Below are 12,947 nucleotides of genomic sequence, written 5' to 3'. Positions count from 1 at the left end.
TTCGAGCGTTGGTGCTCTGGTTAAGTACTATCACATCTACACTTAGAGGGAAATGATCGCTTAAGGCGATCTCATGTGTCTTAAAGATTTTAATACGTGATGAGGATCTACAAGAAGACAAAATAAAATCTATGGTAGAAAATGTACCACGGGCGTTAAAAGTAGGGCAGAAAGGTACCATGGGTGAACAAAAATTATTAACAAATCCCAGATCAAACGTGAACATATCGTTCAAAGAATCGCCATATATTGTGTGTGGAAAATGAGCAAAGCTATCACCTTTCTCGTACATTAAACCACAAACATCTTTATCAGCATGTTTACATATGGGGGAATTAAAATCCCCGCCCCGTATCACGAATAACTCTTTGTTTAATCGAGTATGTAGGTTATGTAAATGTCGGCTCAGGGATTTCAATGTTTCTTTAATCGACTAAGATGTCGCATTGTTGTAGAAGTTCAGTACCACCAAGCAAAGAGTGCTATCCACATGTAAACTAACTATATGATAGTAGGGTTGAGTAGCAGTGAATTACATTTTCCCTAAGGTCAGGTAGTTTGAAACATACGTACACAGCCCCCCCTTAGCTCTGCCAGATGATGATGCAATGGCTGGAGTGTGGAATGTTTTGTAGCCACTTATTTGTATAGGGTCTATTGCCCAGGTTTCTTGTAGGCTAACAATAGTAAAGTTTTTCACAAACTCGATCCATAAAATATTAGTCTCCTTAGATTTTAAACCGGCAACATTCCAAAACAGGAGTTGGCACTTGTCCTCCAGTTCTTTACCACATTCATTGACCCTCACATTAGTAACATTAGATGGAATGGAGTTAGATTGTTTCGGTGGGAATAAAGTCGATTCTAACGTATTTTTGCCCAGCGAGTCATATACTGTCTCTGCGCTTTCCTTCTCAATGGAGCCGTGTTCGATAGTTATTGTGTTGATAGATAGCGGTACCAGATGTCCCGCGCTGTACAAGGTGCCCGCAATACTGAGTGTTACTATATACTAATGTTCCCCCGTTAGTAGTCAGTCAACTAAATCGAGGTTGGTGAGTGTCTCAAACCGATTTTAGTCAGGCACATTGAACTGGTTTCTATAGCTTGGGATATGTGGTTCCCTCAAGTTAATAAGAATGTTATTACTCTTCGGGTGATAAAAATAACCCAATGGTACTAAATTGACACCCTGGGTAGTGATTGTATGGCTACCAGCTCTATTCAAGATTAGTTGCACTAATTGCGGAGTTTTGAATGTCCGTACCACACAGTCCCCGTTCAAGTTCTTCCGGCCATTACCAACTCGCGATACTCTCCTAGCCATCTTAAATTCTTCATATAATCTCTGTTAGTCCCACCCTAGTACCTAGCCAGTGTAACGATCTGTTCCTTAAGGGCTCCCATGATTCCACCATCCCCGTCTGTACTCTCGGAACATTAGCTAGCACCACTACATAAGGGGTGGTGGCAGGCGGTAAATCCAGGCGTGTTTTATGCCAATTACCGTCATTTTCGTTCATAGTACTAGTGGTGTTGGAATTGGGATTTGGGGGATGAGTAGATATAGATGGGACTGATGAAATTGTGTTGAAGCGAGCCTCATGGTTAATAATGGGGAATTTCTCAGCTCTTTAATGTAGTGCACAGCTCGGTTCCTTATTGCTAAAAGGGGCAGGGTCAATAGCTTGATAACTCTCGCTGTTAACTAATTGGGCTCGATTACTCCTGTGCACATCTAATGGCTCCTGTACCGTTTTCTGTACTTTACACAAACCATTAAGTAATGTGTCTTCCATTTTTCCAATTCTGCCTAATAGGTTGTCCAATGTAACTCTGAGAAAGGTGTCTAAAGAGTCCAATTTGGCTTTTATCTTAACCACCTCGTTCTTTGTACGTGTGTTGGAACTATCTGAAGGTTTTTCCCTACTCTCTAGTTTTTGTGTCACTAGGGGCATGCCCTTTTTAGGGGCCTTTTTCCATGTTTTTACCAGGGGTACCACAGATGGCGAACCTGTGATCCCCGTTACTTTAGGAAGCGTGACAGGATTTTTTGCTCGCTTAGAGGTTGGTTGACACTCGTAATCTTGATTACTTCCTGATATGTGACCTGATGTATCTACAATGCAACCATTAGGGCTTGTCTGGGGTGCTTCAATAGGTGGAACAGGGCACCCTGTGGGGTATTATCCACCAGGGTCTGGGTTACCCAAGCTCAGCGACTCTTCTACGGTCATAATCTGTTGTTCAATAGCGCCCATTGCCCCCGTTAAGTAGTTAAGTAGAGATTGACGCGAGCGAGCCTCTATATTGGTCTGCTTCTGACCTTTACAGTTAGTGCCTCTTTTCCCCATTTTCAAATTATATGAAGAACAGTGCACAGAAATTATATAAGACCCACCTCAGTTCACACAAAACAACCCATATAAGCCAAGAAATAATCCGAATTACAATTAATAGTTATCTGTCAGTACATGTATTATTGTCTGTTGTCGGCGAGGAAAATCCCTGTATTAAAGGTGACGAGGATAACAAGTCTCAATATCAATGAGCACGTGGATAAAAACGTCAGCGTTTTACCCTCTACCACAGTGCCTTTTAATGATTAATCAAAAGCCGTGGCTCAGCCCAGTCTATTCCGGTCTATGACGGGCTAAGACGGGTCGTCATCGCCCTGTCTGAGCCCGGGCACGCCCCGCGAGCGTCCACGCTGCGTGACCGCCACGCTGGTTTTGAAGTCCCTCCAGGGACTAGGGGCAAAGTGCAGGTGCAAGTTTGGGCCAGGGGCCGGCTGGAATGATGCAGGTGTCCGTTTGCGGTCTCCCGCCCTGCGTGACCGCCATGCTCGTTTTGAAGTTCCTCCAGGGACTAGGGGCAAAGTGCAGGTGCAAGTTTGGGCCAGGGACCCGCTGAAATGATGCAGGTGTCCATTTGCGGTCTCCCGCCCTGCGTGACCGCCGCACTGGTTTTGAAGTCCCTCCAGGGACTAGGGGCAAAGTGCAGGTGCAAGTTTGGGCCAGGGGCTGGCTGGAATGATACAGGCGTCCGTTTGCGGTCTCCCGCCTTCGGGACTGCTGCGCTGGTTTTGAAGTCCCTCCGGGGACTGGGGGCAAAGTGCAAGTGCAAGTTTGGGCCAGTGGCCGGCTGGAATGATGCAGGCGTCCGTTTGCGGTCTCACCTCAGGGTGCACGTTGAAATCACTCGGCCATAACACTCCTGAGAATCCACCTCGCCAGGCCAAGAGGTAGTGGCACAGTGCTGCCTCTTCCTGTCGCTGATGGGCGTGGACGTGTCAGTATTAATTTAGTATGTTCTGAAGGGAGTAATCCATTTTACCTTGATTTTAGAAACAAATTACATTTTCCCCCACTGCCATACTTGGAACCCACAGAGCCTCTCGCTGCCTCCATCTCATCTTGCCTTTCTGTTGAACAGTGCCTATTGAAAAAAAGGCTCTTAAATTGTGTAATCTGAATATGTATGCAGACAAAAGGGTTTGTGTACTGAGCACAATTTTGCCTGATGGCAAAGTTTCCTGGCAAATTGTTTTCGAAGTTTTTGCAGCGTGAATCTTTCTGGATTCACTATGCTGTGCATTATTCCGCGGTCTGGTGGTTGGGTCCGGAATCGTAGTCTTTCTTTTGTCTTTTTTTTTTTTTTTGTAGCCCAGGTGGGCGTCGACGTCCCACCATTTGGTGTACTTCTCGTGACGTCGGCATGCTTGGGGCGCCATCTTCAGATTCTTTTTTCCGCCGTTTGGTCTGCATCGTCACCGAGAAGCTCCAGAGTTTTTTAACGAAGAGAGAAGAAGAGCACTAGTTTCATCGAAGGAAAATTAAAGGAGACTACAGACAGGAAGAACATCGAGCCGTGACGACGAAGAAGGATGAAAACCTCGAGATCTTCGACGTCCAACGGAGAATGCGCACTCAGGGACACTGAGCACAGGAATGGACAAAACACCTTTTAAATTCTGCCGTAACTGCCACCACAAATACGCGCAGAAGGACCAACATCCGGTCTGCAACCTTTGCCTGCCAGTCGACCACGAGAGCAAAGACTGCAACGCCTGCTCCACCTTCACACCGAAGACACTCAGGGTGAGAGAGAGGCAGAGGAGGGCCAACTACAACATGGAAGGCCCCGTCTCTGTACGACCTGGGCCTCTCCACCGACGATGAAGACAACGTCGCCGAGGGATCTGATGACTTCACGGTCGCAGAGACCGATAAGAAGACGTCTGACAAGGTAGGAGAGACGTCGAGCACAAAAACCCCGAAAGGGCCCCGCAAAACAGAGACTGATTCTCTCAAAGTCTAAGTCCTCGAAGGGAACACCGGCGCCGAAAATTTCCACGACCGCGAGTGGATCCAAGGACGAAAGGCCCAGCGGATCCTTCGAAAAGGACTCCCAGGTGCTGAAGGCCGCCGAAAAACAAAGTTTGTCGAAACAGGCCCACGAGGTAGGGCGTTCGACGACGAAGGACAAGGTCGCGTCGACGCAAGCTCCGTCAAAAAGGCCAGCGCTCGACGCCAAACATGCCTCCGACATGGAGAAGAAAAAGAGAAGGCTGGAGGCGGAGATGGAGAGCATCCGTCAAAGGAAGAAGGAGTTCGACGAGAAGATGAAGAAATTCACAATCCCGACGAAACCACCGACAGTTATCGTCGAGGTCGAAGAGCAGTCGAAAACTCCCGAAGAAGAGGAAGATGATCTCTACTATGAGGGGGAAGAGGAACAGGAATCGAACTACAGCTCGGCGCCGTAGACGACGCAAGACCTGGAATGGCAGGACCTCGACGCCGAAAATCCAGAAGAGCCCGTGGAGACTTATCCTTCGAGGCCTTCTCCACCAGATGATATTGGGGCTTACAACATGGTCGTAAAGAGCGCGGCTGTAGCTTTTGGCGTGAAACTAGAGGAGGAAAAACCGAAAGCTGACTTTTTACTCGAGACACTGCTCCCCATACAAACTAGGAGCCAGTTCCTCCCCATGCTTCAGAGTGTCATGAACCAGGGGAAGGAGGCGTTCAAGGACCCTGCAACATGCAGATCCATCACACCCAGAACAGAGAGAAAATATAAACACTCCTCCCAGGACCCTCCATACATCAAGGGATCTGTCACAGCAGACTCCATTATCGCATCTACAGCCAGAAAAAGAGCCAATGTTCCGGCAACCTCTGGACCATCTCCTGACAAGGAGAGCAGAATTATGGACCTCACTGGCAGAAAAATAGAGAGAAACGCGGCAATGCACTGGCGCATGGCAAACTCCAATGCACTACTGAACAGGCACCAGTGCCAACATTGGGACGAAATGGGGGACCTAATCCAACATCTCCCCAAGCAATACCAACAAAGAGATACGCATCTAGTGGAAGAGGGGAAGAATATAGCAAATTCATGCCTTAAAACAGCGTTGGACGGGGCAAAGACATCAAGCAGACTGATGGCAATAGGAATCACTGAAAGGAGACAGGCCTGGCTCAGAATTTCAGGATTCAAGCAAGAGGTACAGAACAGCATCCTGAACACCCCTTTCAACGGAGAAACGCTGTTCGGGGCACCAGTCGATGAGAAACTCACCCAACTCAAAAAAGAGAATGAGACGGCGAGGTACATGGGGGCCCTGCAGTTCAGAGGGATGAGAAGAGGTACCCCGACACGGAGACCTTACGGAAGGGGAGGAAACCAGCCGGGAACGTCACATCAAACATTCCAGCAAGGCGAGGGTCACGGTCAACAGGGGCAGCAGAAACAGAACGGGCAGTACCAGCCTCGGGCCAGTCCTTTCGCAGTAGGGGGAACGGACGAGGCCAAAGAAGAAGAGGGGGAGACCAACCCGCCTCAAAGTGACTTCGCACGGAGGAGGGTGCTCATCCACAACATCTCTCCAAGGGTAGAGCACAAAGGAACCAACAAAAGATGGTTACACGAACCAAACGCCTACGAGCATGCAACACCGGTGGGCGGCAGACTCCGATTTTACCTTCAAGAATGGAGAAAAATAACAGACAAATGGATACTCAACATCATACAGTACGGATACTGCATAGAGTTGGAAAGGAGGCCCCCAAACAAAAAACCAAAGAGAAGGGAACACTCGGGACAAGAGCTGGCACAACTCGTAGAGGAAGCACGACAGCTACTCCAAAAGGAGGCCATAGAACCAGTACCTTTCAAAGAAAGGAACAAGGGAGTGTACTCAAAACTACTTCCTGGTACCAAAGGTGGACGAAACACTGAGACCCATCCTGGATCTACGATTCCTAAACAAGGACGTAAGGACGCAAAAATTCAAAATGACATCCCTACAAGAATTACTCCCACAAATGAGAGACGGAGACTTCATGTCCACCGTGGATCTCAAAGATGCCTACCTGCACATCCCAATGAACAGGCAGCACAAGAATCTGTTAAGGTTCACCATCAACAAGGATCACTACCAATTCACAACCTTGGCATTCGGTCTAAAGTCTGCACCAAGGGTTTTCACCAAATGCCTTGCCGCAGTAGCAGCGTACCTGCGGAGGGAAGGAATTCACGTGTATCCTTACCTCGACGACTGGCTAATAAAGTAAAGTTCACGCGAAAAATGCGAGGAACACGCACAGCGTGTCACAAGGACACTAACAAGCTGGGGTTCTCAATACACTGGGGGAAATCATCAATGGAACCAGAACAAGTGAAGATCTTCCTGGGGGCGCAGATCAACACCGTAAAGAAAACTGTGATGCCCAGCGAGAAGAGGACACTAGCCCTGCTGAAGGAGACGCGCCTCTACCAGAAGGGGCGAGCTCTGACAGTAGTGAGAACAGCGAGCAAGATCATGGGGATGATGGCGTCATGCATTCACCTAGTTCCCAATGTACGCCTACACATGAGACCATTCCAGGAATGGCTGCAACAGCAATGTTCACAAGTAAACGGAAGTTGGGAGGATCTAGTGGTTGTAACGCACGCAGTGCAAGAAGAGATAGCATGGTGGAACAGGGAGAACATAACAATAGGGAAGCCCTTAACACCACCAAGCCCATCAGTGACCATCACCACAGACGCATCCCAAATAGGATGGGGAGCACATATGAACATGCTCAGAGTGAGGGGTCTGTGGACTCCAGCAGATGCGGTCAGACACATCAACTATCTGGAATTAAAGACCGTACTGCTAGCACTGAAGGCCTTCCAGAAAAAACTGTGCAACCAAAGGGTGTTGATACAAACGGACAATACTACAACTATGTTCTACATAAACAAGCAGGGAGGGACACAATCGTTCCCCCTGTCCAACCTGGCACAGGTAATTTGGAGAATGGGCCATCACGCTCAAAATAGACCTGCTGGCCATACACCTACCGGGGAAGGACAATGTAGAAGCAGACTGGCTCAGCAGGCAGACTTCAGCATCCCATGAGTGGGAACTCAATGGGCAGGAAACGCAAAAACTATTCAAGAGGTGGGGCACACCGACAATAGACCTGTTTGCAACACACCTGAATGCAAAATGCCAAAACTTCGCATCCAGACAACCAGGAAAACTATCCCAGGGGAATGCCCTATGGATAAGTTGGTCAAGAACATTTGCCTACGCTTTTCCACCGATACCACTGATACACAGGGTACTTAACAAGTGCAGGACCAGCAACATGACGCTGATCCCAGTGGCACCACTGTGGGCAAGACAGACATGGTACGCGCAAATAGTGGAAATGGCACAGGGGCCACCACACAAGTTCACAAAAAGAAAAGACTTACTCTCCATGCAGAACGGAGAAGTTCTACACCCAGAGCCAGAGAGCCTCTGCCTAGCGGCATGGCCCCTGAAGACATAGAGTTCGCACACCTTAAGCTACCCCAAAGCACTATGCGAGTGCTCCGGGAGGCAAGGAGACCGACCACACGGAAATGCTATGGGGAAAAATGGAAGAGGTTCACACTGTGGTGCAGAAAAAATAAACTGCAAAATAAGTTGACCAGGGAATCAACGGTGCTTAGATACCTCACGCATCTACTAAAAGCCAAGCTAAATTTGTCTTCGCTAAGAGTCCACCTAGCGGCGATTGTGGCCTACACACGAGGTGAGACGAGTAGTAAAGAGATTCCTGCAAGAGGCAAAAAGGATAGCGCCACCAAAGAGGATTGCGCCGCCGGCATGGAACCTTAACATAGTCCTGACGGAACTTGTGAAGGCGCCCTTTGAGCCCATCCACAAGGCCTTACTACAAATGCTGACAATGAAAACAGCCTTTCTGGTAGCAATAACCTCGCTGCGCAGAGTGAGCGAACTGCAAGCATTAACGCTGCAAGAGCCCTACATCCAAATACACAAGGACTGAGTCGTAATGAGGACTGACCCACACTTCATGCCTAAGGTCGTGTCAGCATTCCATATGAACCAAACTATTCAAATACCTAGTTTCTTTCAAAACCCAGTCACAAGCGCAGAGAGGGCATTACACACTCTAGACGCTAGAAGAGCGGTGATGCACTACATCGAGAGAACAAAGGAGTACAGGAAAACCAAGCAGTTTTTTTGTGTCCTTCGCATCCAGCTTCCTGGGTAGACCAGTAAAAAAAAGCACCATCGCGCGATGGATCGCACTAACGATACAATTCTGCCACAAACAGGCAGGGCAAGAGCTAACGTAGGGGGCATGGGCCCACTCCACAAGAAAGAAGCAAACACACTCGTTCAAGACATATGCCTGGCGGCAACATGGGCTTCAGTGCATTTGTTCACTAAGCACTACTGTGTGGATATACAAATGAACAAGGAAGCACAAGTAGGACAAAGGGTGCTTCAACATATATTCAACGACCAACGCTCATCTTCCACCCAGCCGCCACAAAGATGACAAACCGCTACAAAGTCTATGCACAGCATAGTGAATCCAGCAAGATTCATGCTGCAAAACGAATAGTTTCTTACTTGTCGGTGTAGTTTTGCAGCTTGAAGATCTTTCTGGATTCACTAGCGAACCCACCCACTTCCGCCAGAAAGATGAGGCAGGAGAGGAAGGTGGAAGGACAGAGAGTAAAAGAATAAAAGAATACTGAAAGTGGATACATTGAAAAAGGAAATTACTAAAGAACGCCTAGGGTTCCAAAAAAAAAAAAAAAGGGAACAAAGAACCCGAAGATGGTGCCCCAAGGTGGGACTTCCGCAGGAAGCATGCCGACGTCACGAGAAGTACACCAAATGTTGGGACGTCGACGCCCACCTGGGCTACAAAAAAAAGGACAAAAGAAAGACTACGATTCCGGACCCAACCACCAGACCGCGGAATAATGCACAGCATAGTGAATCCAGAAAGATCTTCAAGCTGCAAAACTACACCAACAGGTAAGAAACTATTCGTTATATTCTCTCGCTAAAATTTGATTTTTTTCGAATGTGATTTTTCACCATCAAATTTCAGCTTTTAATATTTGTTTGCACACCTTTGGTCCAGGCAACAAAAGAGGAACAGCGGAGAACTCCTGGGATTCCACAGCAGTGACATCACAGTCACACGAGTATAGCTGTCTGAAATATTAAAACATTTTTAAGATCCATCTAATGAAACAAACGCATGGCCTTGCAAAGGAATTCAATCGTAGGTCGAGTTTCCTGTCCATCACTAACCCTTTCCTACTAGTGCTATGAAGAACTCATCTGGTTACACTGCCACTTTTCAAACTCCACGGTAAAATAAACAGAAAATATAAAATGAAAACCGACAACCGAATGAATCTCTGCTGGTGACATTCAGAATGACAAGGGAAATTCTGCAGTCTTGATGCTGTGGCTGATCTTTCACTGTTCTTTCAGAGATGTACGATCGCATCTTGAAGTGTGACAATCTTTTCTGTTGGTCCTTCTTAAAGATACCATTGGTAACGCTCTTGCTAACCTTATCATTTCTGTATCCATTAGGAAAAACAATGCCTCTGCATTGATTTGCAAAAATGGTGGAAAGTGTCTTAGGCTCAACCTCCACATCCTCCTTTTCTTGTGATAATTATGATAGTCGTACTATTCACACACTGAAAGCATATCATTGACCTCTAGCTGTAAATTGTAATATTTCAAATTTTTGACAAGGAGGTACTATACCCCAGCGCTCCTGCATGGATTTGATCCTTCTTTAAGTCTGGCCTGCTGTAGAAGCCCATACACGTTAACGGACTTCATCCATCTAGCTTGGCACAGTCAGTAGTTCCAGATTTGTATACCTGGGCTGTCGACAGATTAGCCTAAATTAGACAAACACACATTGAACACTTGCTGCTTCTTTCTCTGCTGAGTAGCAGTGGCTTTACTGCGGTGGCCCCTCCCTAAACACCAAGACTTTTTAACGGACGCATATTTCTATAGTGACACAGTTGATTCATGCACCTTGCTCAGTATGCTACATCTTGTTTACGAGGTATCATGGGCAGTTTGCAAAGTTACCCCTGTAATGAATCTGCTTTTCAAAAAAAGGACGCACCCAAACCCTGCGCTCCCCTAAAGAGAGACAAATGTATCACTGTACCTTTAACACACACACACTTTGCACAGCATTCCCACTTTGGAGGCAAAAGACAAATTCAGGTGCTTTGAAATAACACACACAAGTTTATTAATGAACGGTAGGCCAAATAGATCAGTAAATGCAGATTCATTAGTATCAAACACTTTTAAATGAACAAGTTAAATAAAATGCATGGACTCTCTCTCTTTTAGAATAAGGCTTTGGGTTTATTACATAATACTCTCTAAATTAAGGCTGTCTCAGATACCAAATGCATAAGATTCAAATATATGTTTCAAACTTATAATCTAAAGGCATGAATCAATAACTGAGCAAAAATAATACTGATTAATACACAAGTAGTAGCTGATATAAAAGATAAGATACACTGGACGTCCTGCAAGAGATCAGAAAGAGATATATACAGAGATGTATACTGCACCTTCCACACCACAAAGAAAACCCCTCAAATGATCAAAGCCACTGCCTATACATCACCTGGTGCAAACACTGCATCTGCATCTCAGCCCACTTCTGACCGTGGAAGTTAACAGCCGAGGTTCAGAGCTCAGCACCAGGGTACATAGTCCGAGATAGACACGTCTGCCCTCGCTCGGATTCCAGACTCCCAGTTTCTCAGTCTGCAACCATCGGCTTTAAACACACTAGAAGATTTGCGAAAGACCTCCCACCGCCAGAGGAATTTTACCAGAACTGGCCAAGTTCCAAGTCTAGCATCCCCTGGCAGTAAGGAGCTCTCGCGTCTCTTCCTCCATTCTCACTTCTTCCAGCCTCGATCTTGATGAAGCTCTCACAAGGCCTTCCAGAGTACATTAAACAAAAACAATCGCTAGAAAAACAGAAAGACCTTGAATGTGAATAACCCAAACAACTTGCAAGCACCTCTGTGCACGCAGCAGCAAGGCAGAGTCAGACAGCAAAAAGACATGAGGCCATGTCAAAGCCAATAGTAAGAACCTATAATTCTCATCCACACAACTTACAAGCACCACTGTGCACACAGAAAAGTTTGAAGAAAGGTAGAGTCAGAAAACAGAGTGACTTGAGGCCATGTCAAAGCCAATAGTAAGCTCCCACTGAAAGACAGCAAGATTACAGAAGAGAAGCAGGCATATTCAAGACCATCCTACATTAAGGCTAGGGTAAGATAACACACTAAAGTCAGTTAAAATGGTGGTGGTTGAGGGTCATCATAGGGTGCCAAAATCACAAGAGTGACTCTTTTACTACAAACCTTCATACTGCATGATAAGAGATTGTGTACGTACAATGGCCGATGATGACTGTCTACATTGGATTAGCATATCCATGGTTCAGCATACTCAACAGTGGTACCCACGTTGGGCTAACGACAACTCTGAAAAGTGGGAATGTGAAGAGTATAGAAGTGATTTGTTGTATGTTTGCAGACAATGCACTGTACTAGAATGACCAATGTGATCCGACTACACATTTTTAATTATACCTGGCTCAGTAGATGCTATATTTTTCTGTTAATGATCATAATGAGTTAAGAATAACTGCCTGTAACTTATTTCTCTTTATTGTGAGCTTGTCCTTTGTATTGGGGTCATTCAGTGGTTGGGTGTGGGGAAAAGACCTTGAAATGTAGAAATCTATACCACGGATTGATATTGCAGCAATGTTTGTTCTGTAGGTGTCAGCCCTGGTTATGATGTACAGCCATGAAGAGGACATTGACAGTGCTATTGAGGTTTTTACACAAGCCATCCAGTGGTATCAGGAAAACCAGGTAAGTACATTAATTTCAGTTATTTTTCTGGCCATATTTCTCCATGAAAAACATATTTTTAAATGCTATCTTTGCTGCCGAAAGGGCACTTCTGGAAGCATCTGTTCTCGGTTCAGCAGTCTCACTTACAAGCTACATTACTTCCTGTCTTGTTTTTTATAATGCTATGCTTGTTCATCCCATCTCAATAGTAGGGTGCACACCCGCTTTCTATTTAAAAGAGCATCCTCATTAAGATTCTGTGAAAATCGTTGAATGACAGTGTAACTCTCTTACATTTTGTGGTTACTTACATGGTCCTTTTTTCAAAATAACCAGACTAATCTGTGTTGCACTGGGAATATTAACCATGCAGACAAGTGACTATTGATCATTAGTGTGAAAATGTGTTTTCATGGAAAGAAACACTAACTGAACCTTTGTTTTATAGTGAATTGAAAGATGAGATATGAGTAAGTTTAGCATACAAGACTCATTCAATTATTATAAAAGGAGCATCTCCATTCTTGTTGCTTGTAATAAACCTTGCAATTCTCAGTCATAGGATTGCCTAGGACCCAAAAGAGCATATTTTCACAATATCATTGTGTATATAAATAAACTGTTGAATAATAGCAAACAATCCTGAAAGTGGTAGCATTCTCAAAAGGTTTTATTAATGCATCCAAGAAGCC

At 45.8% G+C, this 12,947-nt stretch overlaps 1 protein-coding gene across 2 annotated transcripts in view; it reads left to right on the top strand.

Moving 5' to 3' along the window:
- The window catches only part of SRP72 (signal recognition particle 72), a 259,141-nt gene that overhangs the window by 173,917 nt on the left and 72,277 nt on the right, over positions 1 to 12,947 (top strand). For both annotated transcript variants that reach the window (XM_085641079.1, XM_085641078.1), the window contains exon 13: positions 12,178 to 12,273. In XM_085641079.1, coding sequence (XP_085497205.1) covers positions 12,178 to 12,273 — 96 coding nt within the window. The remainder of the gene's footprint in view (positions 1 to 12,177; positions 12,274 to 12,947) is intronic.

This window comes from Triturus cristatus, chromosome 2_2 (genome assembly GCF_964204655.1).
Source record: "Triturus cristatus chromosome 2_2, aTriCri1.1, whole genome shotgun sequence".
Classification (NCBI taxonomy): domain Eukaryota; kingdom Metazoa; phylum Chordata; class Amphibia; order Caudata; family Salamandridae; genus Triturus; species Triturus cristatus.
This window is presented reverse-complemented; position numbering and strand designations above follow the sequence as displayed.